At 53.4% G+C, this 26,353-nt stretch overlaps 9 protein-coding genes across 9 annotated transcripts; 3 read left to right on the top strand and 6 right to left on the bottom strand.

The window, feature by feature from the left end:
* Window positions 1-45: 45 nt before the first annotated feature.
* PODANS_5_5570 (uncharacterized protein) lies at window positions 46-2,703 on the bottom strand (the record flags this gene model as incomplete). The annotated part of the gene is made up of 3 exons (XM_001929696.1): window positions 46-242; window positions 340-2,533; window positions 2,602-2,703. 3 exons carry the CDS (start codon window positions 2,701-2,703, stop codon window positions 46-48), a joined length of 2,493 nt encoding a protein of 830 aa, XP_001929731.1.
* Window positions 2,704-3,234: 531 nt separating this feature from the next.
* On the bottom strand, window positions 3,235-5,490 carry PODANS_5_5560 (uncharacterized protein; the record flags this gene model as incomplete). Its single annotated transcript, XM_001929695.1, has 1 exon — window positions 3,235-5,490. One exon carries the CDS (start codon window positions 5,488-5,490, stop codon window positions 3,235-3,237), a length of 2,256 nt encoding a protein of 751 aa, XP_001929730.1.
* Window positions 5,491-5,973: 483 nt separating this feature from the next.
* On the top strand, window positions 5,974-8,791 carry PODANS_5_5550 (uncharacterized protein; the record flags this gene model as incomplete). The annotated part of the gene is made up of 3 exons (XM_001929694.1): window positions 5,974-6,626; window positions 6,680-7,400; window positions 7,463-8,791. The coding sequence occupies 3 exons, from the start codon at window positions 5,974-5,976 to the stop codon at window positions 8,789-8,791; spliced, it is 2,703 nt and encodes a 900-aa protein (XP_001929729.1).
* Window positions 8,792-10,340: 1,549 nt separating this feature from the next.
* Window positions 10,341-11,603, top strand: PODANS_5_5540 (uncharacterized protein; the record flags this gene model as incomplete). Its single annotated transcript, XM_001929693.1, has 6 exons — window positions 10,341-10,378; window positions 10,444-10,526; window positions 10,586-10,608; window positions 10,678-10,810; window positions 10,876-11,025; window positions 11,083-11,603. 6 exons carry the CDS (start codon window positions 10,341-10,343, stop codon window positions 11,601-11,603), a joined length of 948 nt encoding a protein of 315 aa, XP_001929728.1.
* A 1,026-nt stretch (window positions 11,604-12,629) lies between these two features.
* PODANS_5_5530 (uncharacterized protein) lies at window positions 12,630-14,278 on the bottom strand (the record flags this gene model as incomplete). Its single annotated transcript, XM_001929692.1, has 2 exons — window positions 12,630-13,229; window positions 13,298-14,278. 2 exons carry the CDS (start codon window positions 14,276-14,278, stop codon window positions 12,630-12,632), a joined length of 1,581 nt encoding a protein of 526 aa, XP_001929727.1.
* A 787-nt stretch (window positions 14,279-15,065) lies between these two features.
* Window positions 15,066-15,858, top strand: PODANS_5_5520 (uncharacterized protein; the record flags this gene model as incomplete). The annotated part of the gene is made up of 3 exons (XM_001929691.1): window positions 15,066-15,129; window positions 15,203-15,354; window positions 15,433-15,858. 3 exons carry the CDS (start codon window positions 15,066-15,068, stop codon window positions 15,856-15,858), a joined length of 642 nt encoding a protein of 213 aa, XP_001929726.1.
* A 691-nt stretch (window positions 15,859-16,549) lies between these two features.
* Window positions 16,550-18,882, bottom strand: PODANS_5_5510 (uncharacterized protein; the record flags this gene model as incomplete). The annotated part of the gene is made up of 3 exons (XM_001929690.1): window positions 16,550-16,666; window positions 16,813-16,969; window positions 17,066-18,882. The coding sequence occupies 3 exons, from the start codon at window positions 18,880-18,882 to the stop codon at window positions 16,550-16,552; spliced, it is 2,091 nt and encodes a 696-aa protein (XP_001929725.1).
* Window positions 18,883-19,762: 880 nt separating this feature from the next.
* PODANS_5_5500 (uncharacterized protein) lies at window positions 19,763-22,428 on the bottom strand (the record flags this gene model as incomplete). The annotated part of the gene is made up of 4 exons (XM_001929689.1): window positions 19,763-20,837; window positions 20,897-21,234; window positions 21,291-21,778; window positions 21,840-22,428. 4 exons carry the CDS (start codon window positions 22,426-22,428, stop codon window positions 19,763-19,765), a joined length of 2,490 nt encoding a protein of 829 aa, XP_001929724.1.
* A 1,180-nt stretch (window positions 22,429-23,608) lies between these two features.
* PODANS_5_5490 (uncharacterized protein) lies at window positions 23,609-25,198 on the bottom strand (the record flags this gene model as incomplete). The annotated part of the gene is made up of 2 exons (XM_001929688.1): window positions 23,609-24,879; window positions 24,940-25,198. 2 exons carry the CDS (start codon window positions 25,196-25,198, stop codon window positions 23,609-23,611), a joined length of 1,530 nt encoding a protein of 509 aa, XP_001929723.1.
* Between the last annotated feature and the right edge of the window lie 1,155 nt (window positions 25,199-26,353).

The raw sequence follows: 26,353 nt of genomic DNA, 5'->3' as shown, positions 1-26,353 counted from the left end.
TCGACATGTAAAGTGTATGCTTCTATTGGCCCAAAGGGGACTTTCTCATCCACCACGCTCTCCAAACTCCCTCGCCCAGTCTTCGTATTCCTTTAGGCCCGCTTTGCTCACACTTGGTCTGATAGTGGCCAAGCTGGCAATAAAATCGGACAGTCCAATCGGCCGTATATCATTCTCTGTCATGTGCAGTAAGGCGTCTCCAAGAGATCTGAGAGGGCCCATCGCAGCATCTTTTGCCAATGCTGTGATATCCGAGCCCGAGAAGCCTGTTTGAGATATGACGCATCAGCAACAGGTTCAAAACCAAACAGATAGCGTATAGGATTAGGGCCAACTTACCGTCTGTCATCGCAACTAATGTGTTGATGTCTTCATCACTCAGTGTGTGTGTCTGCTGCTTCAGCAGCGTCTTCAGCTGCACCGCCCGCGTTTCCGCCTCAGGCAGTGGTATATACTGCCGCCTGACAAACCGTCGTCTCGCTGCCTCGTCAATTGCCCATGGCAGATTGGTTGCAGCCAGAACCAGCACTCTATTTGCATCACCTCTTTCCTTGTCTCGTTCGCCAACCTCCCTTCCCGCAGCCGCGCGCTGGAGATCACTCCACTGAATCAAGAATTCCGTCTTGATTCGTCTTGTGGCCTCATGCTCACCTGAACCTGATCGCTGCGAGAGAAGCGAATCGATTTCATCCACGAAAATGATGCTCGGTGCCAGTACCTTTGCCAAACTGAAGAGCGCCCTGACGAGCTTCTCGGATTCCCCCAGATATTTACTGGTCAGGCTGCTGGCGGATATGGAGAAGAAGGTCGACTTGCTCTCAGTGGCCACGGCTCTCGCCAGCATCGTCTTTCCGGTACCAGGAGGCCCAAACAAGAGCATTCCTCTCGCCGGTTCACGCAGCCCCATAAATAAATCCGGCCGCAAAAACGGATAAACAACAGTCTCACGAAGAGCATTTTTGGCTATTTCGAGCCCCGCAATGTCGCTCCAGTGTACCTCGTCCCCTTGGATGACGATCTCGTTGAGAATCTGCTTTGCGGCGTGTTCATCCACCCCAGGCGGCAGTTTCTTGAGGAGCTCCGCCTTGCGCTTTTTCCATGACTTGACTTCCTTGGTGGGCTCGTCGTCTTCGGAGCTTTCCGATGGCTGAATGATCGAGTCCACGATAAGTGAAGCTTCTCTCTGTCGCTCCACTGTCGAACGCTTGTGTTGTCCAGAGGGTCGCCGGGCAGGGGTTTCGAACGAAGAGGAAGAGCTCTCGGATAGCACAGGTGAGGAGCTTCTCCTTGGTCGGGCCCTATCACTGTTGTTTCCCAACTGTGGAGTTTTCCTCTTGTTACCAGATCTAGTTGGCGTGGACTTGATTCGCGCCGCTGAGAGTGAAGCACCCGCAGACCTGCGAGAGACGGTAGCGGAATCCAGCGATGTTTTCCTAGTTAGCGGTTTATCCGGTAATCCTTCGCTCATATTGGAGTCATTGTTCAAAATGTCCCTCTGCGCCCTACTTCGCGGAGTTTCAGGCGGCGCGGTCCTCAGCCTCGTGATATGCTCTCTTTCCGGCGAACGATGATCACTACTTTCCTTGAGAGCCAAAGCGTTCAGAGCGGTTGAAGCTGCACTGATTGAAATCGATGACGCCCGTGGAAAGGGGTACTCTCCAGAGCGCCGCGGGTCTGTGGCAGGCGCACTATCGGTGTCTTTGTTCGGACTCCTCGTTCGAGGCGTCACCAGTCTTCTTGAGTTGCTGTCCCAAAGCCGTTTGGATAGCTCAAGGCTCCTGCGTGACTGTTCAGGGACAGTAGGAGTGTTCGGAGCTGGACGTGAAATGGGGCTGCTTCCTGATGGCTGGTCCAGGCTCCCTCGGTGGCCCAAGGTGCCCCAGGCTAGGGTGGCCGCCTTGCTTGGTACTGGGACCTCTGACGATTTTGGTGGCTGTCGTCGCAGTGTCGCTTTCGGTGTCTTGTCCCTTGTGCCCGTACGTAGCGTGGTGCGCATTGTGTGTCGTTCAGGGCTAGACGTTCTCGAGGGCTTTCTTTCGGGCGACGGTATCGAGGCTGTCGATGGCAGCGGCTTTCGAGCAGGGAGGGGTGGCGGCATGCTTCCGTGTTGTGGTCCGCGGCTGCTTGCAACAGCCTGTTCTGAGGAGGATGTCCTGTTTTGTGAAGAAAGTCGCCTCAAAGTATTTGGTCGCGATAAGTCGGTGTAGTTAACGGCAGGGATGGTACCATTCCCGATCCAGCCTCCGTCCTGTTGCCCAGATATCCCGCCATCATGGGAGTCGGATGATGATTTGCTGGGCCTGCTGCTGGAAGACAGCGAGTCATGCTGAGGGGCCGACAGACGAGAAAGACGAAGGGCTTCGAGGAGGTCAATCCGCTCCTTACACTGCAGTTCCAACTGACGAAGACTCTCGACCAGCGCCTTCTCCGTCTCGGAGCGAGGGTTGAAATTGGGGAGTATTCTGTTCGCGTGAGGGTCATATAGTTGTTCTAGGGCCTGTCGCCAACATCGCATAGCCTCGTCCTCGTTGCCCTGATGTTATAACATACGTCAGCGGCCGTCTACCAAGCACGCCGGAAAGGAGAATGGATTGGGGCTACCTGGCTCTCATAGTACACGGCGGTAGAACATGTCAGGTAACTCTCATCGTACGTCTTCTGCAGAATGGACATGGCAGAACTGGCTGTTCTACTGCCAAACATGGTGGTGTGTGGTGAATGAGGACATTCCGTTGCGGGTGTACGGATTCGCAGCGAGAGGGAAGAGAAATGTGGGTGGGAGTCGGCCGGGTTTCAGCTGGCCAATGGCTCCGGTAGATTCACGATGTCGTCGTATGCATGTGTTGTAGATTCATCAATGCGGTTTCGACTAGGAACTCGAGATTCAGATCGCCAGGCTGAACAAGTCTGGACGGAATGTCCGCAAGGCAAGTCGCAATCGGAGGCCGTGCTTGCAGTGGGCTGCAGTGGGCTGAAGCTTGTCGATAACGGGGAGAGGCAGGGGTCGCCGACTGGCACCAAGCACCGGACGCGCGGTAGGGCTGTTTATCGGAGCGATAACAGAACGGCGGGGCGGTGACGTCGACGTTGGGAAGCCAATCTACGGTTACAGTGCCCCACAACGTCCTATTTGGGGCAACATCAATCATCTAAGATCATGTATTAGTGGAAGTGAAATCTTCCTATCCATCAATTTCCCCGGACTATGAACAGCTTGCAACGACACTGAATCAACTACGACAACAGGACACGAATCTCCCCAGAAGTTCTCGGAAATAATGCCCGTAAGCTTTGAAGCTCGTCAGCGTCGCCCTGCTTCTGTTCGGCCAGCTCATCTGCCAACATCAACTTCTCTTCCACTTGCTCGAAGTCGACACAGAACCTCTCGGCAGCCTCTTCGGTGATTTGCTGGACCAGTTTGGAATCCTGCAAGTGCTTGAGATTCTCCATGGCATCCATCAGCGCCGAGGGTAGGAAATCATCAAGCAATTGCCCAGCCTGTGTCAGTGCAGGTGCTTGGGCCGCCTCAAGCAACGGCACCTTCTCCACGTCTTCTGCTCCATTGCCCAAGATACTGAGTGCTGTGATGAGTGCATCTAGGCCAGATTCCTTACGGAAAAATGCATACTGGCTTTCCACAAGGTGTGACCGCTCAGTTTCAAAATTGGCCTGCAACTGAGTTGTTCGTGTGGGCGTGAACTCAAAGGGCGCCAGCGAATTCAGAGCTGTGAGAAAGCAGTTGACGAGGAAGACGGAGTCAGAGGGGGGCTGTAATGTCTGCGCCATGGTTGCGCAACCTGACATGAATGGGTCGAAGGCCTCCACCATGATAGTTTCAAACTCTGCTTCCTTTTCAGCAGATGAAGCGAGTGAGGTTTCGTAAGTCTTCATAAGGGCAGACAGCTGCTCCAACGCCTCGAACAAAAACTCTGGGGGTCGAAGTTCTGTAGGAGTCTGGACGAAATCCCCCTGGAGAGCCGCAATGTGGTCACGAGCCAGCGACCGAAACTGCCGTAGGGCTTCAGCCTCCAGTAACCCAAGAGAATCCACCAAACTCGAGCCAGGATCCAGCAGTTTCGAAAACATGCTTTTGTAGAAATTGAGCAGATTGGCGAGTTTGTATGCCAGGATTGTTTCCTCGTTTGTCTGGATGACCTGTTCGACCCGCTGTCGTAATATGCGGACTGCTCCGGAGACGTCTCGGTCAACCAGATCGTTCAATGTCTTAACGGCATCAAAATCGCTTGCACCATCACCCTCCTCGTCCGCCAGTCGCCATATTTCGTTCTCTCTGCCGGCTTGGATGCCCTTCTTAATCTCCTCGGCCTCTCCAATGAAGAGACCTTCCAGTGCCTCTCGCTCGCTCACAGCTGCTGAATGCACCCAAGCAAGCATGTCTCCTACATATCTCAAGGTGTCGTGCGCCGCTAACTCGATGGGTTTGATCGAGGTGTTCTCCACGCCAGATGCCGAGCTCCCGGTTAATGCTGTGTAGAACGAGTCGGACAGGATATGTTCGCGAGCTTCTGCAAAATAGTCTAAACAGTTTTGAAACAGTGTAGGTCTTTCGGCCAACACTCGAAGAGCTCGCCGGATTGATGAGCCAATTTGTGGGTTTTCAAGATTCAACGTCTTGAACTCCTTCTGTACCCACTTATACAGCTTCTGGAAGCCCAGGTTGAGATTTTTTGAAGCCAGTTCCATCACCTCCAAGCCCAAAGTCTGATTCTCAAACCCGAGAAGTAGCTCGCAGTCTTTGGTGATCTTTTTTGCTTTTGCGAGGGTAGCAAAATAGAGGTCATTGACCGGTTCTGACATGAGCGTGAGAGCAGCCGCCTCATCGTCGGAAAGGATGAAATTGCCCTTGAAGGCTTTGAGAAGAGTCTGTTTTTGCTCAACTTGTTGCTTTTGAAACATGAGACGTGAGGCTTCCTCTAGACTAGACGATGTTGCCTGATGAGCGGTACCAATCTCCCTTTTCATCTCATTGAAACTCTCTTTGAGTCTGCCAATGGTGGCACCAATACGCCGAAGTTGCTGTAAATCAACGTCAACCAGTCTGTAAGTCGAAATCACTTGATGTTGATCTACCAGAAAACCTACCTCGGAAACCTTGGAGAACTCATCGATGATTTCGCCATTGCTATCTATCACCTCCTTTTGCAGGTCCAGACGAAGCTGGCGTCGAGTGTTGGGTGTGTTGAGGACACCCCGTTCATCTAATAAAGCAAGTGCCTCTCGAAACTCGGTGTCTGCATAGGAAGATGACAGAACGCTGGTGACTTTTGATGACAGAGGGTTTGCGGTCTTTGCTGCTAATGAAGCAGTTGACGCGGAGCCTGAAGAAGCCATTCGAAGCAGCCCGGAGTGGTGACTTGGAAAAAGGGAGGTTTGGCGAGGCACGATGCTGAGAACAGCATCTACCTTCAGGAGCTCGTTAAGGTATGATGTATGAAGTATTGAATTACAGGGGGGAAGCTGTATCGCCATGCTGGCATGGTGGCATGCTAGAGCTGATAAGCGATAAGGACCTTGGCATTCCTCTCACAACACACCGCCTTCCCAATCAGACCCCATCCGTCGTCATTCTGGCGCGGCAGCTGACCAGGAAGGTTCAAGGCAACCAAACGCCAACCTTCTGCACTGGTGGTTGTAGAAAACTTATGCTGCGCATGCTTCTTCGCAAGACAAGAAACAGAAGCGGCTGGCAGATGGCCGCATCGCCTGACTGATCTCACGTTACCTTGAAAGGTGAGATAGTGCCGCTTCTGCACCTTGCCTACCCTTATCAGCTTCTTCTGCTTTGTCTTGTCAACAGATCCCCCACCACGTCCACCTCGTCCACCTCGTCCGCACAACTCTGAGTGAAGCGCCTCTAATCAGCGTTTTCCCTCACAATCTGTGACTCCATCTTGTTAACCCATGATACCCGGCACTCTCGGCGACTTCATTCTTTGAAACCGAGGCGAAAAGATGCCTCGGAAGCTGTTTTCAAAGATGCCCACCACACAGGGGCGGTCATTCTACGAAGAGCTTCGAGGGCACGACTCTGAAGGATATGACGGGGGATCGCGAGCTGGACTTCTTGACGAAGAAAACCTCAATCACAACTTCCAGGACTATGATCTGGATCATGCGGAGGGCCTCACCGTTGATGATAGTCGTGCGACGCTAGCAGGTTTACGAAAGACACCGGCGTCGAAAGTCCCACCGGGGCACCAAAATGACCGGTCGATGTGGCTCGCGCACGACGACGATGCCGACAACGATGTTCCGCCCTCGCTCCTGGTCGAACCTCGAGGCGCTCACCTAGCAGGGAAGCCCAAAAGAAAGCAGAGTCGACAAGCTGCCTATACCATGCCCGGCTCATCCAACACGCGAGCACAATGGGAAACAATTCAAGCCCACCAACCCCTCCACAACGATGAGCCATTCACACAGAGTCACCGGGGTAACGGCGCCCCGGGCTCTCTGTTCTCTGGGAGCGCATCTCTCGATGCGAAGAAGATGGCGGAATGGAGATGGGCAAATGTCCAGAACCTCGACAAGTTTATCAAAGAGGTCTACGATTATTACAGGGGATGTGGTATCAAGGCGATAATAACCGAACGGGTGCTGCATCTTGGGTACGTTCACGAAACTGACTCAAAACGAAGAAACCGTTGCTGACATGACGTAGGAACGTGGCCTTCATAGCTGTCCTCTTGACCTTCCTCACGCAATGTGTTGACTACAGTCTTGTCCGCGGAAGCCAGAAGCTCTCGCAGATCATCGTTCCACAGTGCACCAGAAAGATGTCGGGGTGGTGGAATCTTGGCCTCTGGCTCTTTGCATTCTACTTCATATGGAAGGCAATCCAGTATATCTTGGACCTCCACCGGCTGTTTCACGTCCGTGACTTTTACACACATTTGCTCAACATCCCGGACCACGACATGCAGACTATCACCTGGCAAGAAGTGGTGGCACGCGTAATGGCTCTACGAAACCAGAACTCAAAGACGGCAACCACCTTGACCCCGTTGCAAAGACATTTCATTGGCAGCCAGTCCAAAGAAAGGCTAGATGCGTCCGACATTGCGAATCGCATCATGAGACGTGAAAACTATCTCATTGCCCTGTTCAACAAGGACATTTTGGACCTCACTATTCCGCTGCCGTTCCTGCGAAATCGGCAGTACTTCTCTCGTACTCTGGAGTGGACTTTGATGTTCAGTGTTCTCGACATGGTGTTTGACGAGAAGGGCCAGGTCAACCAGAAATTCCTGCGAGCCGACCGCAGAGGGGAGATAAGCGAGAAACTGCGCTCACGGTTCCAGTTTGCTGGCATCATGATTCTAGTGCTATCGCCTTTCGTGTCGCTCTATCTTGTCATCTATTACTTTTTGATGTACTATCATGTAAGTCACTAGTTCTTTGATGGGCGTGTAATTGTGCCAGTGTGAGCTCACATCTTGGTTAGGAAATCCAAAAGAACCCGTCTGTATTGTCATCTCGGTCGTATACACCCCTTGCCGAGTGGAAATTTCGCGAGTTCAACGAGCTACCACACCTTTTCCAAAAGCGTCTGGACATGTCGAAAGCTTTTGCAACGCATTATATGGATCAGTTCCCAAAGGTTAAGACCGAGATGGTAGCCAAGTCCGTCGCATTTGTCTCGGGAGCGTTGGCAACCGTGTTGGCCATTGCATCTGTTTTCGATCCTGAACTTTTCCTCGGTTTCGAGATCACACCGGATCGCACCGTGCTCTTCTACACGGCCATTTTTGGTAGTATCTGGGCGGTTGCCCACGGCATGCAGTCTCAGGACGATGTAGTCTTCGACCCGGAATATGCCATGCGCAACGTGATCGAGTACACACACTACGAACCCGACCACTGGAAGGATAGACTTCACAGTTATGACATTAAGCTGGAGTTTGCTGAGCTATACAAACCCAAGATCGTTATCTTTCTGGAAGAGATTTTGGGCATCCTGACAACGCCGTTTGTCCTTTTTTTCAGCCTTCCCAAGTGCAGCGACCAGATTATCGACTTTTTCCGGGAGTTCACGCTTCACATTGACGGACTAGGCTATGTGTGCACCTTTGCAGAATTCGATTTCAAGAAGGCCATGGCGAACGCAAAGAAGCCGAGTGATGGTGGTGACGTACGCGACGAGTACTACTCAGCCAAACATGGGAAGATGGAAGCATCGTACTACGGGTTCATCGGGAATTATGGCAACTTTGCTCTCAACCCAAAGGGCGCCCCAGGATCACATCTCCCACCGGGAATGCGGAATCAATTTCACCCTCCGCCAGCCTGGCCTGGTCTGAACTCGCCGCCTCTTGGTGCTGACATGCAGACTTCCCGGATGGGTCGTAGTGAGTTTCGATCAAGGAGCAGGGCTCCCGGCCAAGGTCTGCGCCCTGGGCCAAGTATGGTGGCTCCTTCTCCCATGGCGTCGATTCTCCTGGACCCGCATCACTTGCCGCCATCGCACCTTGTGAACCCGGGCCGGGCCTCGCATCCACACCGCGTTCAGCAAAACAGACGCCCCGGTGAAAGCAACATCATCGAGGAGTCTCTGGAAGATGAAGAACGAGGTAGGGAGGGTGTCAATCGTCACGACGATGAAGAGGTGTACGGTCATGGAGATGGCATGGATGAATCGGCCTGGCAGACATCACCGGCCAGAACCTTGAGCAGGGACAACAGCGCAATCGAGGGTACTGGGACTGCGGAGGCGGGAGTTGTGGACATGATTTATCAATTCAACCAGGCCCAGTTCACTCGGAACGGCGTTTGATGAATGCGGTTTTTCTTCTACGACAATGATACGAAGAGAGCCATAAGAGGCTCTGAGGAGGCGTTCGGGTAATCATGAGTTATGGCAACAAATTCTTGAGTGTTAGCTTATATTACATTGCATGGGAGTGGATTGGGAGGCACGAGCGGCGTTGGGGACTCTTTCTAAGCATTATTATCACATCGATTTCATTTTGGATAACATAGACTTGCACCAGAGGAACAGTATAGACAGAACGGTCTGGCTGCTAGCGAGTTCAGTAAACGACAAAGCACACATTTTATGACATAAATACCTGCATTAAAAGTCTTAACCATGGCGAAACATAGTTGACGGAGAATCTGAGACTACCAGGAGAATCACGAGGGGAAGACGGGACCATCACTTATGAACAACCTAGCTGACACATAACAACCTCAGAGGTGGCAGGGACTTTGAGACTTTCACAAGCCAAGTTCCCAACACTATTGAGTCAATCCACAGGAACCCAAGTCTTTGACTGTATTTATCTGTCGTGCTTGGCACCGGAGGTAACGTCTATCCTGGCTGAGTCAGAACTGGTCTCGCATTATTAGGTCCGTGATACTTTTATTGGTATTCATAGACTGTATCTGTCCATGATACACACAACCACTTTACCGCACATAACAGAAAGCTACAGAGACTGACCTATAAAGTCTTTGGGATTCACACTCATCCGGTGCCTCGGAGATGGGAAAACGTGCTCTTTCGGGGCCGGCGGAGACCCGCAAATCACGGATCTGATAATGCAGAGCGGACAAGGATGCAAGTCTAGCCGAGGACCTTTGCGGACATATCTCTTGGGAATCTCTGATCTTGACGAGCATCACAGCCGGCAACCAGTGGGGGTTCCAGCACAAAATGACACTAACGGACCACTAACAGGAAAGATGGCGGGGTAGGCAGAGGATACTCCAGAAGACAGGCCCCTGTGCAATAGGCCGGCGATTGGTAAAACTTCCTGGTCACCGATCTCCGACCGTTGTTGCGGCCGACTGGTCCATAATTTTGTCTTGGCCATTTGGGGGGGAAGAACTGTGCCGACAACGGTCGCAGAAAAATTCGGAGTTGTCCATTTGCCCATTTGCCCATTCCTCAGCATTGCCAACCCTCAGCAGCACCAGCCGCTCATCTGCTTCCCCCACAGGACCCGTCCTGCCACCGTCCTGCCACCGCCAGCGACAACATCACCAGCCGCAGCGTTTTGGAGGAAAGAGCCGCTCTCGATCCCTCTCGGCGACCCCACCCATACACAAACAACAGGCTGCGGCTTTATCGCGAGGAGACAGATTGTTTGGGGCTTTTGCGGTTCTGTGGTTCAGTGGTCCCGCTGTGACCCGGCAGCGCACCTCCAAGAAAGAAGCTCTCTTTTTTTTGTGCTGTTTGCATTGCGTCACCGACTTCTGCTGCTGAATCCCGCGGCGCAGAAGCTTCAACACCACACGCTCGACCACTCTCCACCCCTCGATTCTTTTCAGTCTTCACCCTGGCTCTCGATCTAGGAGCGACGGGAGCCGTGGCTTCCCCAATGGCCCAGCCAAATGTCGTACCCGAAGAGGACTACGAGTAGGTTCCCCTTGGGGACTCGAGCCCGCTGCCTGTCCAAATCTGTGCTGACATCAGAATTGTAGCTATGAAGCCCTCCCACCCAACTTCTCGTTGTTGCAGAACATGGCTGCCGGCGCCTTTGCCGGCATCGCCGAGCACTGCGCAAGTAGGTAGTCCTGTCGTGGGGGAGACGCGTATGGAGCAGAAGGCTAACCAGAGTCACAGTGTACCCTATCGATGCAGTGAAGGTGAGCCGAGCTCCGCCGTTATCGACTTGGTATCGCGACTTTGACCTCTAACCTTTCTCTGGCGTACAGACCCGAATGCAGATAGTCAACCCAAGCGCCGGCTCGGTCTACAGTGGAGTCTTCCAGAGCACTTACAAGATGGCGAGCACAGAAGGTATTCTGAGCTTGTGGCGGGGCATGTCCAGCGTAATTGTCGGTGCCGGTGAGTTGCGGTCGAGTCTTGCAAAAGCTCTCTGGAGATTGAACTAACCTGTCGGCCGCCAACAGGCCCCGCGCACGCTGTTTACTTCGCCACATATGAAGCTGTAAAACATGTCATGGGCGGGAACCAGGCTGGCGTCCATCATCCACTTGCTGCTGCGACCAGTGGGGCGTGCGCCACGATTGCTAGCGATGCGCTAATGAACCCCTTTGACGGTATGGCCTATCTGATTCTCCTGGTTCATATCACGGCTGCTAACTGTCGTAAAACAGTCATCAAGCAAAGAATGCAGATCGCCGAGTCGGCCAAGCTCTACCGCTCCATGACCGATTGCGCCAAGTATGTTTACAAGAACGAGGGCATCAAGGCCTTCTATGTCTCGTACCCCACGACGCTTTCCATGACGGTTCCCTTTACGGCGCTTCAGTTTCTCGCGTACGAATCGATCTCGACCTCGATGAACCCGACAAAGGCATATGACCCATTCACTCACTGTGTGGCTGGTGCGGTTGCGGGTGGTTTTGCGGCGGCCTTGACCACGCCCATGGACGTGATCAAGACCATGCTCCAGACACGTGGCAGCGCACACGACGCTGAACTCAGAACCGTCAATGGCTTCATGGCTGGTTGCCGCCTTTTGTTCAAACGCGAGGGTGCCAAGGGCTTCTTCAAGGGCGTCCAACCAAGAGTGTTGACGACCATGCCGAGCACCGCTATCTGCTGGTCAGCCTACGAGGCTTCCAAAGCCTACTTCATCCGTCAGAACGACTCGGCCTCCGAGTCCTCCACATGATGTGGCCGCTCAACCGATGCGTCTGCTTATTCTGTTAGGTGAGTGGTTCTCGGCTGGCTCCTTGGCAAAGACGGAGTTGTATTGACAATGCATCACAGCTAGAACAAGCTTATTTGCTCGCATCTGAGGATCAAAAGAGCCACATCCATGTTAGCTCCTCGCCCAGCTCGTGTCTACATATGAAATGAGCTGTGTTTACGTGAGGAGAAATCTGTAAGAATTTTGATGCAACCCGTGTGTGAGACCCACGATGGTCGAGGCGAGTTATGGGGGAAACTGGCCGAAACCGGATGAGGCACTGAACCACAAGCAAGCGTACGCGCGGGGCTATAAGCATTTTGTACATATAATCCCTCTCCTGTCATCGCTTCTGCCACAATGCGTTGATTGGGCCCTAGATCTAGGTTGTGTAGATTCGAGAATAGGGGTTTCCCTTTCCATAATGAGATAAAGATGGACATCACCCTGTGGTGTTCTACTGAACAATAATTGTCTTATTCTCGACTGCTGCAGCAAACCTCTTCGAATCTGACATTGATTCCCTTGACCCACCTAGCTGCGCGGGCGGCTGTATACCAAACATTGCGATCATGAGCAAGGCCCGGAGGAACATATCCCTGAGTTTTGATTATGTGCATTCGGTTCAATCCCGGGACCAGAAAACACAGGGCGCTCAACTGTGGCAAGCTTTCAGCTGTGCGAAGGACATATTGTTGGTGATATCGAGAGAAGATCTATGCACAATTGTTGCCACCTGGTCTGAATTCGATGAGATATGATCAAGGTTGTTTTTCGAGCGGGCACACTGTAAAGGGTGGTGATATATAAATACTAAGCCATCCTATGATCACTGGGAATGAACTGGGCTCACTCCTCCCGGGTGTATGACAAGTCCCAGACATAGTCCTCAAACGATACACCCAAATACACCCCCTGCTCAACCATACAAAATGCAAACCCAAGACAACGGAAGACCTTCTTCCAAGAGTAACCCTCTCTTCATTACTACCAGAGCAACTAACCAAACTACATCCCGAATGGGAACCCTGACCCTCCTCCAGGACCAAACTTGAAATGGAACTGTTGCCCACCACCGCCTCCGCTGCCGCCTTGCTGGTACATGAATGGGTGGCCGCCTCCGAATGGATGCCCGTGGTGATACTGCTGCTGCTGCTCGTGGCTGTTCGGGTCGTCACCCCTGTCGAACCGTGCCCTGAGCTCGGGGTCGCTGAGAACCTCGTACGCCTCGTTGATGCTCGCCATCTTCTTCTCGGCTTCCTCCTTGGTAAGCCCTTGTTTGGCGGCCTTGTCGGGGTGGTGAACTTTGGAGAGCTTGCGGTAAGCAGACTTGATCTGGCGTTCGTCGGCGTCATGAGCAACACCAAGGACCTTGTAGTAGTCCTTGGTCTTGGCGCGTTTGAGGGCAACCTGGGCCTTTTGCATCAGAGGATTGACAAGGTCTTCCTTGTCAGGGCGAGCCTCGGCAGCCTTTTGGAGAGTGTTGATGGAAGCTTCGTACTCTTCCTTGTCGAGGAGGTGTTTGGCCTTGTAGAGAAGACCAAAGAAAGAGTTCTCATTTAGAGTGAGGGACTCTTCGCAGTATTCCTTGGCCTTTTTGCTGTTGGACTGTTGCCGAACATTGTCAATACATGGACGTTTTAACGGAGAAAGGGGCTGAGACGCAGAAGACTTACCTCGTAATACGCCTGGCACGCCATCTCAACTAACCTTGAAAGCAGTTCATTTGGAGCTGCCTTCGGTATCGAGCCATCTTCCCGCAGACTGTGGACCTGGTCCTTCACCTCCTTGATCAAGCCTTCACTGTCGCTCGTAGGTACGAGTTGCCGCACAGCAGTCATCTGCTGCCCCTTGTCCAAGGCCTTCTTCACCTTCTCCATGACTTTGATGGTCGCCTTCTCCTCCCTCAACAGCCGCTTGCACACCTTGTTGTCAGGGTCAGAGTGCAGGCACTTCCTGATAGCTGTCGCGCCGTCCTCGAGGTTTCCGAGCGCGTAGAATGTGATGGCTGAGATCTGGACGTATGGCTTCGTGTTGCCAGGTTGCATTTGGAGGATGTGCTGCAGGTCAGCAATACCCCTTTCCACGGCTCCCCTCTCAAACGCGCAGTCCTTGCGAAGCTCGCGCAAGTGAATCGCCCTGTTCGCCGTCAGGATGGCATCGTCGGCCTGCTTGACACACTCTTCCCAGTTCCCAGCCTTGGCTGCTGCTTCAGCAGCCTTTGCCGCCGCCTTGGCCGCCTCAACTGCGGCAACCTCCTCTGTCTTCTTGGCCTTCTTGTAGTGAAGCTTTGCTCCGTCCCAGTCGGCGGCGCTGGCGCGCAGTTTTCCTAGCTGAAGGTGCGCACCCTCGAAAGTTGGCTTGATCGAAAGCACCTTCTCGAAATCATCGGTGGCCTGTGATCTGCGGCCGAGAGAAAGGTAGGTTGTGGCGCGCTTGAACAAGGTCAAGTAGTTGGAGGGATCTCTGGCGATAGCTGCATCGTAGTAGACGAGGGCGTCGTTCGTTTCGCCCTTTGACAGGTGACTTTGCGCCGAGGCTAGGAGAGCAGAGATGGGGGTGTCGGCTGGGATGTCCGACGTTGAGAGGCCCGAGACCATTGACGGCGTTGATAGGAAGCCGGCCGCAAAGGCCAGCGTCGATGATAAGCGAACCATGACGGGGAGGTTGTTGCGAAAGACCAGAGTGTGTTCGAATTACAAAGGGTATCGTGGAATTTAACGACGGTTTAAACGAGACGTCTATGTGTCAGGCAGATGTGTGTGTAGTCGGGGGCGCAGGCAGCGCAAGGCGCGGTCAGACGACGAGCATCAACGGGGCAGCTAGGAAGAGCAAGTTAGGAAGCATGGAAGATCGGAACAGGCATTCGATTGTTGGATTAAAGCCTGCAAAGCAGTGAATGGGCAGGAGGAGTAAAAATAAGGTCCAGTGGCTGAAAGCCCCGGTATTATGTGACAAGTTGTCCTTTTTGGAGGCTTGCACCAAGATGAGATGGAAGCAAGTTCTAGACGTTACCGTGTCCGGAGATAGATCTGGGGACTTGGATATCGAGGCAAGACTTTCTTCGTACTGTGTGCACAACGGTAGAAACAAATCTGGCCACTACTCTTTTGGGTGGTATTGCTGACGCTTGGCTGGCTGAGACGACGACTTCAGCGGTCTCTATACAGTGCGTGTTCCCACTGCTGGGTCCAAACCGGGCCTTGGCATTCGGTAGCGCGGGGTGGCAGGAGACGGCAGCAAGTGGGGCACACCCCTGCGGATTGATACGGCAAAATTTTTGACCGCTTTCGATTCTGCAGGTCCGAAAAATAAATTGTTTTCGAGCTTCGTTCGATCTCCATAACGAAAAGTTGAAGGTTGCGACACAGACACCAACCTCAACCCCACAACAGCAACACAAGCCGTCGCCAGTTCAATAATTACGACGGGACAATAGAAAAAATGTCGTTTCGCGGGGGTTCACGTGGCCGCGGTGGCGGTGGTGGTTTCGGTGGCCGTGGAGGAGGTGAGCAGTCTCACTGTCGAGGTGTGCGAATTGCAAAGGACAAGGTTACTAATGAATTGCCAACGAATTGCAGGTCGCGGCGGCTTCCAACAACGCGATATGGGCCCTCCCGCTCAGGTTCTCGAGATGGGCAAGTTCATTCATTCTTGCGAAGGTGAAATGGTCGTCGAGTCTACCAATGCCAAGATTCCTCACTTCAACGCGCCTATCTACCTAGAGAACAAGGTAGGTTTTCCTCTGGTGGTTCACGACCGCGCGGTGGTTAGCTGCGACGTAGCTGGAGACTGACAATTGATTCTGCAGACTCCGGTTGGCAAGGTCGACGAAGTTCTCGGTCCCATCAACCAGGTTTACTTCACCATCAAGCCCACCGAGGGCATCCAGGCCACTTCCTTCAAGGTTGGCGACAAGTTCTACATTGCCGGCGAGAAGCTCCTGCCCCTCGAGAAGTTCCTTCCCAAGCCTAAGCCTCCCCCGGGAGCCAGCAAAGTCAAGAAGCCCAGCCGTGGCGGCGCGTCCCGCGGTGGTCGTGGAGGTCCCGGTGGACGTGGTGGTAGGGGAGGATTCGGTGGCCGCGGTGGTGGTGGATTTGGCGGCGGTCGCGGCGGCGGTGGTTTCGGCGGTGGTCGTGGCGGTGGCCGCGGCGGCAGCGGTTTCGGCGGCCGTGGAGGCGGTGGCCGCGGAGGTGGTGGTTTCTCTCGTGGCGGCAGAGGAGGCTTCAGCCGGTAAAGGAGAAATATTCTCAAAAAAGGGAAACTAGAGACGACAAAAGGGGAGGTCGCCACTGGTTGTTCGGATGTCTCGAGAATTCGTACAGTACACGGCATTGGAGGAGTAGCAAAAGGGGCGGGCAGTCTATATCATCGAGCGGAGCGACCGCGTCAATGGCGTTGTCTGCGGAACTCGGGCTGGCTTAATGGCGTTTGGGAAGGGTCTTGGGTCTTTGCTTTCATTTATGGCAAAATATTTTTGCATCTGCTCGGATTGATTGTACATTCATCATCAAAGTACCAGCGTAGCCTGAAATAGCGGACGCCGTTTTGGTCATTGACGGACTCTTCCCTGTTGTTTTTGGTTTCATATCTATACGCCGACTAACTACACACAGCCATTTCCTCGCCTTTCTCTCACGCACCACAGCCCTTTCACCTCGTCTGGAGCGGATATGATGCCACAGGTGGCTTCTGGTGGTAACTCTGGAGCAAGAATCCCAAGGCCAGAAGCACGCCCAAGAAGCCGAGGCCTGTTCCGAAATACTGAGCAGCTCTGTAGCCCTTCAGGAGCTCATAGCCTGTCTCATTGACATGCTAGTGGCGGCTTTAGCTATTTGTCTCAGTGTAGCACAAGTAGGGTCATACATACCACTTCTATAGTACCCGCAATTCCAAGAGCAAGGGAAATCCTACATCCAGAGTCAACACTAGTTTCCAACCCCTTTTTTCAGGCTAACATACGAATAGTTGACCGTCGTTACTACCAAGCTTGCGGCGATGCCTTGGTGTTCTTTGGAAACGCTATTGCTGAGTAGAATGGTGGCCTAGGTAGAAAGTAAGTCATCTCGTACATAACAACGATCCGAAAAGGGACCTTGGAACAGCATACCGCCGGATTACTCATGTCCATCCCCTACCATGATGTGTCAGTGGAGATATCCTAGTTGAATGGGAGGAAGAGGTGACTGACAAACGGCATGATAAGTATCCCGAAAAAAGTACTGAACCAGTAGCTCTGATGGACAGGTGCGGTGGCGAGAAGGAGACTTCCGATGAAGAATGCACACATGGATATCAACATGATCCAGTGAGGCTTGACTCGCGACATCAAGAATCCGACCAGAATACTGGCAGCAAGGCCACATATCGGACTTTACACCGCAACATCTCGTTAGTTCTTTTCATTTTCCCTTGTTGACTGGACAACTTGAGGGGATACGTACGCTGGAATGAAGCTCACAGAAGCGAGCAACGGTGACCATCCTTTCAGATTTTGAACAACATTGAAGGTGTAATAAATCCAAATACTAAAACACCCCCAGCCAGCCCCCGTACAGCCCAACACAAAGTTCGTCGCCGGCTTCATGGCCGCGATAGGAATAAGGGGGTAAGGCGCCTTCCACTCATGAGACACGAAAGCAGCAATCAAGATCAACCCAATGATCAACAGGAAATACGTATAAGGTGTCTTCCAGGAGACGTTGGGAGCTTGATTGAATGCAAAGTTCAGCAGCACCAACCCGCTGACGCCGAGCATCATACCCCATCCATCGAACTGTGACCACAAGCCCTCCCCCCCTTTCAGACAAGACTGACCCCGTGAAGTCGGCAGGATGAACAAGCTCACCACCGCGAGCACAAAGCACATGATGGCCAACAGCCAAAACGCCCACGGCCAGTTCCCTCGCACTGCAAACAAACTCGAGAAGATAGCCCCCATGACAAACCCCAGCGGCGCCGACGCCCCAAACAGGCAGAGCACCATATTCTTCCTCATCCCCGGCTGATACATCCTGCCCAACAACGCCTGCCCGCTCGGCACCAACAGCGCCGGTCCGATCCCCTGCAGCCCCCTCGCCACACAAAAGAAGACCGTCCCCTCGCCCGCGCTGCGCTCGGCGTGTCCAGAAAACCCAGCAATCAAGCTCCACAGGCCGAACCAAAGCCAACCAATGACAAACACCTTTTTGTGGCCAAAGAGATCGCCCACACGGCCAGACGGAAGGACGAATGTTGCTGATGTGAGGCCGTACGCGGCTGAGTACCACGCCATGGTGCCGGGAGTGGAGTCACCAAAGGACTGGGAGATGATCGAGGCGGGGACCATGGCCTGGGCGAGACCAGCAAGCATGAGAATCTGGGCTAGGCAGATGAGGAGGACGAAGAGGATCTCGTGAAAAGGGGAGACGAGGACGTCTGGCCGGGTGGAAGGGGACTGGGTAGCCGCTGGGGGAGGTGAGCGAGGACGGGTTGGAGTGGATGAGGCAGAGGATTGATAGGGGGAGGAGGACGATACCATGGCTCGGGAGGCGGCCCTGGATTTGCGCCGAGGGGAAAAGTGAGAGGCTTTCGGCTTGGCGATGGCAGTGGAGGAGAAGGAAGATGAAAGGTAGGTGGTGTCGGTTTCTGCATCTTCCAGGGGTACCATGGTCGACTGAGAATCCGCGGGGTTCACCGCATCGTACTGTTGCACGGAGAACTGCTTGCTATCCCTGTTTTCCTCATCACCCCGAAGATCGGGATGAAGGGGTAGGGAGGGCAAGGGGTGGTGACGCTCAGGCTCTTTTTGAGATGACTGACGAGGTGTTAGAGGCCTGTGAAAAGCGGGATAGGGCTGAGATGATGCCCTGTTTCTCCCGCTGTTTTTGCTGATGTGGATGCCGATGTGCCGCTGCACTGGTCGTGTAGCGGTCGGGTCGGGTGACCTGGGTAGATCGTGAGGCTCTGAGGTGAACGACATAGAAGGCGGGTTTGATGAGAGAGGCCCCTTGTAGTTTGCATCAAGGTTGTTAGGCCTCTCCGAGACGGGCCGCCGTCCAGTCACATGGACTTGCCCACGTTGGCGTGAGGCCCGGCGCTCGGAGAGAACATCATCCAGGCTCGATGAGTTCCGGCGTGATCGGCCATTGGCCTCTCCAAACTGACCTTGGAACTGCAGTCGAAACGACTCAGTCGCTACGGTCATGGCATCTACTGCCCATTGCGTAGCATCGACCGCCGCCTGGTCGTCCCAAGAACAGGACGGTTTTCTGGTACCCATAGTTTCTGCTTTGCGAGTATATTTTGTCACAGGTGAGCAGAGGAGAGAGAGGACCAGTGAAAGCTGTAGGGCAGGTGTTCTCTGGTTGTATCCTCACACACGCATCTAGCTGGTCGGACGTTGCAGTTAAGGAATGGAATTCGGGAGTGAGATAGACCAATGTTGACAGGAGAGTGTGAGAAGCGCTACGAAAGAAGTTGGAGGCACACTAGCCTTCTTGAAAGCAGATGGTCATGCCTGGAAGATGGCAATATGTTGGTTGGGGGTCCATGGGCTGGCTTAGTTTAAATAGAAGGCGGGATTCGTGGCTACGATCAGAACTTGAAGAGCTCGATGTACATAGCGCAGCGCAGAGGCTGTTCGAGCGCACGCCATCACAAGAGGATCGGGCGTGTCCCAGAGATGCATGAAATCTTGTCTCTTTTCTCTCCAACCTCCCCGAGATATACAGAAGCCTGAGGGACTAGTGCGCTCAGGGCTCTTGATGAAGGCGGGTGCGAGGTTGGGAGGTTGGTTGCAAACTCAAAACAGCGACACGAACACCAGCGCATACATCTCTGTCAGGGTGCAGACTCGCAATGAGACTGGATCACATGAGAAGGTGAGGCAAATAGCTATGGCAGTGTCCAAGATCCGATCTTCAATCACAAAGATATCTTCGTTATTTAATACCAAGAGCGGTAATGGGGATAAACAATAACATTCTGCCATCTCCGAGACTGTTGGATCTTCAACTAGCAGGGAAAGTCTGGTGCTGGACACCACTGACAGTGAATAAAAGGGGCCTTGAACTTCGACGGTTTGCGCCAGAGGACCATTAAAGAACAATTAACACAAAAAGAAAACCCTCCGAGCCAGTTTTCACATTCTTTCAAGGGTATCAAAAACCGCTGGTCGAACTCTTGGGATACTCCCCAGGTATATGTAGATGTGAGATGGTTGGGGCACTGTCTGTTCGCTCGGCGCCTGGTCGTACTTGCGGGTCGTCTTGGGCTATACCCCCATTGGCCTGCCCATACCAGTTCCCTCGAGGCTCCGACTTGTAGCCATCTTGGCCGTCTGTCACCGAGATGTTCTGTGTGGCATAGAGTCGATCATCTGCATCGGCTCGTGAGGACAATGTTTGAGCCTGATCTCTGAGCGTGGAAGGCGAGATAGGAACTGGTTCTGCCCACACCATGCCATCTTTCTGATAAGAATCCGATCCTCCATTGGTGTAGACTTGGTTATTTGCAGACCCAACGACACGTCCGTTTGGTTCCTCGTAGGCGCCTGTTGTTGTCCCGGTCTGGGGGATGGGCGGCGAGCGCAGGTCCTCGTTCCGTCGAGTTGTCGATGACGTATCGAAATGCTGATGGGTATGATATTGCGGTCCTAGCTCACTTCCGGGGATGGTATTGGCTGCAACAATGACATCGCGATCGTTCTCGTCGTATCTGTTTGGTTCGGAGCTTATGCTAAGCGGCGAGAGGGGGACCTGTAAGCCTCGTTGTGCGTTTACTTGGAGGTCAGATGGGAATCGCCCACCTGAAGGACGTCGAGGCAGGGAGTCTGGTCTCGGCTGCTGATTGACGGATGCGGCAGTTGCCATGAAGGGGGGGTCTTCGTCATCGTCGACCCCGTCGCTGCTAAGAGACGACCGTTGAGATGATCTGCTAATGCTTCGACTGTTGCCACGCACGAGATTGCTTCGCTCTTCCGGAGTCCTCTCGGTCAAAGTTTTGATGTCCTCGTACCAGGCCATCATCGTATCATGGCTCTCCGCGCGGAATACCCATGTGTGGCCACGATGCATCGATCCTGTCTGGCGGCCCTTGAGAACGAACTTATTCGAGGATCCGCCTTCTGTGGAGTGCGATCCCAATTTCTGTTCCGGCAGGTAGAGGGACATGACGGGTGCTTGTGTCTTGTCCGCAGATTTGAACTCGTGCAGATGCGTGGGTGAAAGAACGTACCTGCATGTGTCAGTACAAACAAACCTTGTACACGTGGTCTCGGCAAGAGAAGAACATACCATCCGGCTGTGTAGCTCTTCAAGTACTTGCTCTTCCGTTCCAACAAGCCCGCTCGAATCTCTTGGCAAGCATAGTGATCCCGTCCTGGGTAATGTATGAACTCAGCTGACCGCATGGGAAGATCGGGGTCAACAAAGCGTTCATCTCTGTGGACAAAAGATAGCCATTCTGCGTCCTTGGCCAGGGTGATGGGACCAAGCCGAAGCTCTTCGATGGTCCCATAGGCAGAGTCTGCTTCCCGCTTGAGTATGCTGGCATAGGCGTTGTATGACTTTTGGATCTCGCCGACGACAATCGACTCGAGTTCTTTCCCCGAGTTCTCCAGGTTTAGGTATGCCTTGAATAGGAACAGTGAGTATCACTCTGCGCACCGCCTTGCAAGGGGGGGCTTACCTGATGCAGGTAGTTTTCCTCATCTATCTGTTTCTCCAACTGCCGGTCAACGTTAAGTCGTAATAAATAAGGATCTTGCTTCCCAGTTGTCAAGGCCGTGTCGAGCTCGGTTTGGCCCAAGACGTCCTGTAGGTGATTTACAGCCTTGCGAGTCGCCTCCATCTCTTTATCCACCGAGTTCTTGAAGTCGCCTGATAGGTTCTTGATCTCTTTGATCTTCTGATGCAAGTCGCTACGCAGACCGGTCAGTGCCAAGATGACATCCTCCTCAATCTCTCTCGCCTTGTTAGCCTCCATAATGGCTTGTTTGTTGTGCCCTCGCAAAATCTGCAATGCGTCATCGAGACCACCGGACGCGATGAAGCCCGGAGGCGTCGTGATATTGTTCAGCACATTGCCCAGTTTGATTAGCGACTTGGCTCGGTGTTCATAGTGTGCTTGGATTTCGCGAAAGTATGTGATCAAGTCCTTGAGAATCTTGCGCCAGGCTTCACGCATGAGGTTAGCACAATCGCAAGGATGGGTGATCTGGTCGAGACAAGCACTAACCTTGAAAGCGGTTCACAAGAACCTCAGTCGGACTACCCGATGTGGGCACTGGGCAGTAGAAAGCGCTGTGAAGTTCATCCTGGTCTGTCGTTGGCTGAAGGGCAAGACTCCTCACACTGCCTGCCTTCATGCTCCGCCGGCTGTTACTTCGCTTCAGACTGCCGCTCCTCCGTATGGATGCCTTCTTCTTCAGGGTGTTGCCACGAGACAGAGATGTCGCTCCATCGTTGGTGATGCCGGCGACGGAGCCGGCGTAGGAACTGGACCGCTGCATCGCGCTGTTGTTGACGTGGTTACTGGTCTTGCTATATCTCTGGCCGTCAATAATGGAGCTTCCTCGCTGGCTAGCATCCCACTCTTCGGTAAACTTGGTCGGATGCGGGGCTACGGGACCGTCAAGGTGGTTGTCGTGTTCGACATGGGAGTTTGCAATGGTATTGGAGAGGGTCTCGGCGTCTGCTGCAGCCGTGGGATAGCCCTGTTCCATGCCGTGCTGCTGCTGAAGAAAATGGTTTGAAGGGCCGTATCCACGGTCCTGACTGAGGGGAGGGGGGGAAACGACGCCAGCTGGAGACCGGCTGGTTGACATGGTGGTCGGTGCTAATGCGAAGTGCAACGGGAAGACATATAGGCGCTTTAGAGTTTGGCCGCACAGGTGTCGACTCGCTGAGGGCTGGTTCACCAATTATTAGCTCCGGTACTTGGTACAGATGGGAAGCGGCTGCCTCCTGGTGCCAGGGTGCGCTGCGCGCGGAAGAAGAGCAAGAATGAGACGATGGGGCGTACATGCGACACAGAATGCTTTCACAGGTCTGGACGGTGTCTCACGCAGAGAAGGAGATAGGTATTATCTTGTATGCTGTGTTTTTGGCGGCTGGCGCAATAGATCAGAAAAGTAGTGGTCGAGCGAAAAGAGATGACGGGTGCGATGTACGGATATCCCTATGCTGGATGGATGGGGGATGGCGATTTGGGGGTCTAGGCGGTGATGTCGACCGACGACGTCGTCGTCTTGAGAGTGCTTGGCGGAGGGCCCCTTTCGGGAAAGGAGCTGGGCTTGGACAGGGTTCCTTGGGGCCTTTTTGATTGACTGGGGTTCCGTTGTCTGCTGATCGGGATGTCGGCCAAAAATGAACTGGCCACCCCGGTCGACTCATGGACGTCTTGTCCTGTACAGATGGTTGTGCAGAGAGAGAAGGACCCTGCTGCCAGTCTGATGATATCAAATGCACAATCGACTCCAGTGCTGCTGGAGAAGACTGGAAGTGAAGTGAGCTCCAGAATCAGCAATCAGCCTGCCTCGAACTAGTTCCATGCCGAGAACATAACATGGTCCCCGTGAGCCTTTGTGTGATGACGTATGGCGCCCTGAACCCCTCCTCCAACCACCAGTGGGAGGCACGGGAGGCCAATGAGTCTGGTAAGACTGCAGGTGGCTTGCCAAGCCCCTGTTCACTGCTCTACGTTTGAAGACGCATCTTGCGTCATGCCTCCGAGCTTAATTATCAAGCAACGAATCCAAAATACATACAGTCTATTACCTAGACTAGACTATAACTACTTATCAGAACCCTAACCCTCTATATTATAAAATTTAATCGTTATTACCTCCCCCTGTTCCACACCAACTTCTTCTCTCCGTCATATCAACAGCTATCTGCAAGCACATGCGGATTTGGGATGAACAGGCGTCGTTGCCATTCCACCAGGGAGTGAGGGTGTATATACGATATAGCTACCTACCTGATAGCCATACTTGAGCGTGGCGTTTATGCGATGAATCTCCGACGGCGAGCAAGACGGGCAAGACGAGCTGCCGCAGGAGGGGTAGGTGCCGCTGCAGGATCAAGTGCTGGGCCTTCCTGTCCTGTTTGTTCTTGTTGGGCGTTATCATTGCCGTTGGCCTTCCCTTTTCCCTTGCCCTCCCTATTCTGGCCATCTGCTTGCTTGTTGTTGCCAGCATTTGCATTGTTGTTGCCAGCCGCGTTCCCGCCGCCACCATTACCACCAGCAGCATCAACACCGGCAGGATTCCCGGCAACAGCATCACCACCGGCAGGATTCCCGCCAGCAGCATCACCACCGGCAGGATTCCCGCCAGCAGCATCACCACCGGCAGGATTTCCGGCATTTCCTTGCCCATTTCCTTGCCCGTTACCCTGCCCGTTGCCCTGCCCGTTACCCTGCCCGTTACCTTGCCCGTTACCTTGCCCATTTCCTTGCCCATTTCCTTGCCCATTCCCTTGCCCGTTACCCTGCCCGTTACCCTGCCCGTTGCCCTGCCCGTTACCCTGCCCGTTACCTTGCCCGTTACCTTGCCCATTACCTTGCCCGTTACCTTGCCCGTTACCTTGCCCATTACCCTGCCCATTACCCTGCCCGTTGCCTTGCCCGTTGCCTTGCCCGTTGCCTTGCCCGTTGCCTTGCCCGTTTCCTTGACCGTTTCCTTGACCATTCCCTCCTGCATTATTGCCACCCGGATTAGGGGCGCCGGGGCCGAGGGCAATAGCATCAGCAACCAGAGCTGCTGCTGCCTGACCCTTTGCGCCATTGTTGGCGGCTTCGTTCGGAGTGTTTCCGTCACCAGTAACGGTGAATCTGACACAGTCATCTTGTGATCCGCGCTGGGCGACAGGCATGATGACTGGTTGGTGGTTGGCTGCGGCTGTCAGGGTGCAGACACGGTAGTTTCCGGCCGGAAGGCCACCGGTCACCGCAGCGCTAAGTCTGCCCTGGCCGTTACCGGCGTCGTTGATACCTTTGAAAAAGGCAAACTGTTGCGGGTCCATTGGTTGTTGAGGGTTCAGATCGGCACCCGTGTCTTGTACGGTTACATGAGTATGTCCCACTATATTGCCGTTATCCAACTGCTGGGGTGCGGAATAGTAGGTGACAGCAGCGTTCGTAAAGGCTCCGGCATTGAGGTTGGTAACTTGAACAACAATCTCAAAGTCTTGATTAGACGGAATGGTGGCACCGTTCGCTGGGTTTGTAATGACGGTGGAGATCATTCGGTCTTTAGCAGGAATTTGACCCATCACTAATTCATGCCTTTGTCAGTAGCGCTTGATGAAGATATCTGTCTGTGTCGTTGACATACCAATGCCGTTACAAGAACCGGTCGTGATTTGGAAACCGTTGGTAAGTGTTTGCCCCTTGCAAAAGTTGATGAAGTTGTTTTGGGAGGTTGCTGAGGCTGCCTGAACATCCTCGGCACCCAAAGAGCTCTTGCCATCGACAAAAGAGCCTTGTTGAATGACTTCTGGGTCTAATGTGGCACCTCCTTGATTGTTATTCTGCGCTTGAGCAAGGGCCAGCGAAATGAGCGAGGAGACCCAGAAAAACCTCTTGAAAGCCATGGTGCCAGACTGGCAAGGTAAAAGAACGATACAAACCAGCTGCCTAAAAACGAATGTATGAAGAGAACGAAAGTAGGATTGGATCCACGCTCAACGTGATCTGTCCAGACCTGGCCGGCAAGTGGATCAAAGAAAAGTGTGAAGAAAATGAACAAAGAAGGATCGAGACTTGGTAACTACACACAAGACAAGGAAATCACAAAATGAGAACCTAGCGACGGAGGTGGCTTGAGGGGATATGTTATATCAGGCCTCCGAGCTCAACATGTGTGCCCGAAAGACAGGTGAGACCTCTTGGATCCATCATCGTGGCCGAAGAGAGAAGAGACGGCGAGCCTGAATATGGCCCAGGACAGAGCGGAGGGCGAGGTCAACTGGCCGCATAGTGCTCTTGAAACAGGGTGCCAGAAGAAAGAAGTGGCAAAGGGCTGGTTTGATAGTCAAAAAGGGTAAGGTTCGGAGAATCTGTCTACATTCGTCGGCCTTGGTGTGAGAGATGGCTTGGGGAGGAGGAGAGAAATGCGGTGGTGGTGGTGGGAGACCAGGCCAAAGAAGCCCAGTAGATCAGACGATATCGAGGTGCGAGGACGCTGTAGCGACACAAGACACGGGTGTATTAGCGTTCGAGTTTGGGTATAGTCTCAACTCGAAGATCGCAAGTCTGGGGAAGATTCAGCGCTGTGTCGGCCACATCGGCCACGAAGATGCGACGACCATGACAAAGGCCGCAACCAGGGTGGACAGATGACGATGGCAGAGCACAGGGTGAAATCCGAAAGGCCAACGTTCGTGTGGCCTAGCTAGAAGAAAAAGGAGGGGGCCTAGACTAGTCCACGTTGATTTACGGCGACGCTTTGAAAAACCACACCGGATCGCGGCGGCGGCGGCGGCGGCGACAGCGGCGATGACACTGATGTGTCTACCTATGTTGGCTTCACAAATGTCATTTCTGCACAAGTTCTCTAGCTGAGACGCACCTCGGGCCGTTGTTAGGTAGCAAATAGAACTGTCGCCGGGCTCGTGATCTGGACTCAACCGAGCGACAGTTGGCCCTGATATCCAAAAGTCAAGCACAAGTGTTCGTCCGCTTTTCCGGCGTGTCGGTTGGGATGAGATGGATGTGGAAACAAGCCCGCGCACGTACCAGGTTGAAGG

The sequence above is a fragment of the Podospora anserina genome, chromosome 5 (genome assembly GCF_000226545.1).
Source record: "Podospora anserina S mat+ genomic DNA chromosome 5, supercontig 6".
In the NCBI taxonomy this organism is placed as follows: Eukaryota; Fungi; Ascomycota; class Sordariomycetes; order Sordariales; family Podosporaceae; genus Podospora; species Podospora anserina.
Note: the sequence above shows the minus strand (reverse complement) of the source record. Positions and strands in the feature narration are given on the sequence as shown.